This window comes from Sinocyclocheilus anshuiensis, unplaced genomic scaffold, assembly GCF_001515605.1.
Source record: "Sinocyclocheilus anshuiensis isolate Anshui unplaced genomic scaffold, SAMN03320099.WGS_v1.1 scaffold966, whole genome shotgun sequence".
Taxonomy (NCBI): Eukaryota; Metazoa; Chordata; class Actinopteri; order Cypriniformes; family Cyprinidae; genus Sinocyclocheilus; species Sinocyclocheilus anshuiensis.
Genome location: NW_015540909.1, coordinates 139,932 through 142,296, shown reverse-complemented (window position 1 = coordinate 142,296; position 2,365 = coordinate 139,932). Strand labels below are relative to the sequence as shown.

The 2,365-nt window shown below is 42.6% G+C and overlaps 1 protein-coding gene across 1 annotated transcript in view; it reads left to right on the top strand.

Moving 5' to 3' along the window:
* Positions 1-2,365, top strand: part of LOC107689184 (A disintegrin and metalloproteinase with thrombospondin motifs 2-like) — an 82,722-nt gene that overhangs the window by 1,759 nt on the left and 78,598 nt on the right. Inside the window, exon 2 of the mRNA XM_016487108.1 lies at positions 1,221-1,636. Within this exon, the coding sequence (XP_016342594.1) occupies positions 1,221-1,636 (416 nt within the window). The remainder of the gene's footprint in view (positions 1-1,220; positions 1,637-2,365) is intronic.

Genomic DNA, 2,365 nt, shown 5'->3' with positions numbered 1-2,365 from the left:
AGGTTTGGCATCATCTGAGGTCCTCTGAGGGGTTGACGTCATCTCTTCTCAGGTGTTCTGGATCCAGACTGAAGCTTGTGTAAATCCTAGTTACCACGGGATGTCAATCCTGTGGCAAAAACATAGAAACAAATAGAGACATAATTAGCGTAGCTGCTGTTCCAACCAATCAAAATTGATTTGTTTAACCCAAACTAAAGAATAATAATGTGCATTTGATCAGATATAACTGCAGTACAAGATTATGAGATGCATTATTTGAATGCTTGGCCAAAGAGATGTGTCTTTAATCTAGATTTAAACAGAGAGAGTGTGTCTGAACCCCGAACGTTATCAGGAAGGCTATTCCAGAGTTTGGGAGCCAAATGCGAAAAAGCTCTACCTCCTTTAGTGGACTTTGCTATCCTAGGTACTACCAAAAGTCCAGAGTTTTGTGACCTTGGGGAGCGTGATGGATTGTAGCGTGGTAGAAGACTAGTTAGGTACGCAGGAGCTAACCCATTAAGGGCCTTGTAGGTAAGTAATAATATTTTGTAACTGATACGGAACTTAATAGGTAGCCAGTAAATGCTAAACGTATTTTAATTAATGGCTGATTAAAGATTGTCTTAGAATAATGTGAAGCAAAATGTGACTCTGTAATTATTACTATTATTATTATTATTATTATTATTATCTTTGCATAAATAACTAATGTTTCACGTTCAATGTTTTCATTAAAATTCAAATTGATCAGGGATTTACCTAACTTTCCTGTTGATATGACAAGGGGCAGCTTGTATCACCCCCTTTAAAAAATAAATAAATAAATAAAAATGTTCTGTCCCTATGATAAAGGTGATAGAAGATATTGTGAAATATAATTAAATATGTTAGTTTTACATGTGTCTCATTTCTCCTTGCCTAGAGGACAATTTAAGCAAAAGGTGACACAACTTACCCCTTCTATTCAATGCAATGTTTCTATAGATTTTTCTTACTTTTAATAAGAAAAGTCTTGTAACATCTGTAACTTTTTAAAGCTGTCATTTTAAATAGTGGCTGTGTTTGGACAGCTGTACTGTCTGCATAATATAAGTCTTGCAGTTGATTTAGAGATTACTGGAGTTTTGACCGATGCTGGAAGCTTCTGGTGTGCACTGTGAAATCTATTGACTTTGTGTTTGCATGTGTGTGCGTGGACATTTAAATGTGTGTAACTGTGTGCATGCCCCTGGCAGATTCCCTGCAGCATGTCCTGAGGGAGTACGGGCTAGTGAGGCCGGTGAGCGTGGATGCAGACGGACGCTTCCTCTCCCACGCCGTCTCTGCCAGCCGGTTGAGTGGGCAGGGGTCCCACCGGCGCAGGAGGAGGCAGGCCAACCAGCATGGAGAGGCCAATGCGGAGACGAACTCAGAGCAGGACCACCTGAGGCACAAGGAGACACTCTTTTATAATGTCACTGTTTTCGGACAGGAGTTTCACCTTTGCCTCAGGCTAAATTCCAGGCTCGTGGCCCCTGGAGCCAAAGTGGAGTGGCTTGAGGATGATAACCAAACGCACTCTGAGCCTTTGTTGCCCAGTGACTGTTTATATGTGGGTTACGTTACCAATGTGCAGGATACATCAGTGGCTCTCAGCAATTGCGATGGCCTGGTAAGTTATTTGCTCTCTTATATAAAGCATCACTGCATGATGTTTATCCAGTGCAATGTGGGTTAATGATATGATGGTAATTTTTTTAAATATTATATATATATATATAACATCTCTGTACAGCAAGTGGAAAGCGGTGTCCCCCTAATACACCAACAGACTGGTTTGGGCAGCAGTGTCCTGGTAATTCATAAAAACCCGTATGTGTGTGTGTGTGTGCACTTGTACAGCTATCTTTGTGAGGGCCAGTTTGGGTTTAGAATAGACCATCGGAGTGAGGACAATCTTGTAAAGTGAGGACATTTTGGCCGATCCTCACTTTCTGAGAGCCCTTTAAAGGCCTGTTTGAGGGTCAAGACTTGGTTTTAGGGATCAGGTTATAATTGGGTAATGGTTAGGTTTAGGCTGAGGGTTTGGGTGAGGCACTTAGTTCTGTTGGGTTTAGGGTAAGGAGCTAGAGATTGCATTGTGTATGTCCTCACAAAGATAGCTATAACTGTCCTTGCAAAGTTGGAACTGCCCCACTTTATAGAACAGCCTTTGAGCACAGACCCATTGTAGGTTGTTTCAGGAAACAGTTCTCCATAAAATGCATCACACAGCGTCACACACGACGGGCTAGAGTGAGGAACAGCCGGCGGTCTTGAGAATGGCGCGGCCGGCGGATTCGATGAAGGAGCAGCCGGCAGGCTTGCGGCAACCACATGTGACGATCCCGGGCTGGACTCC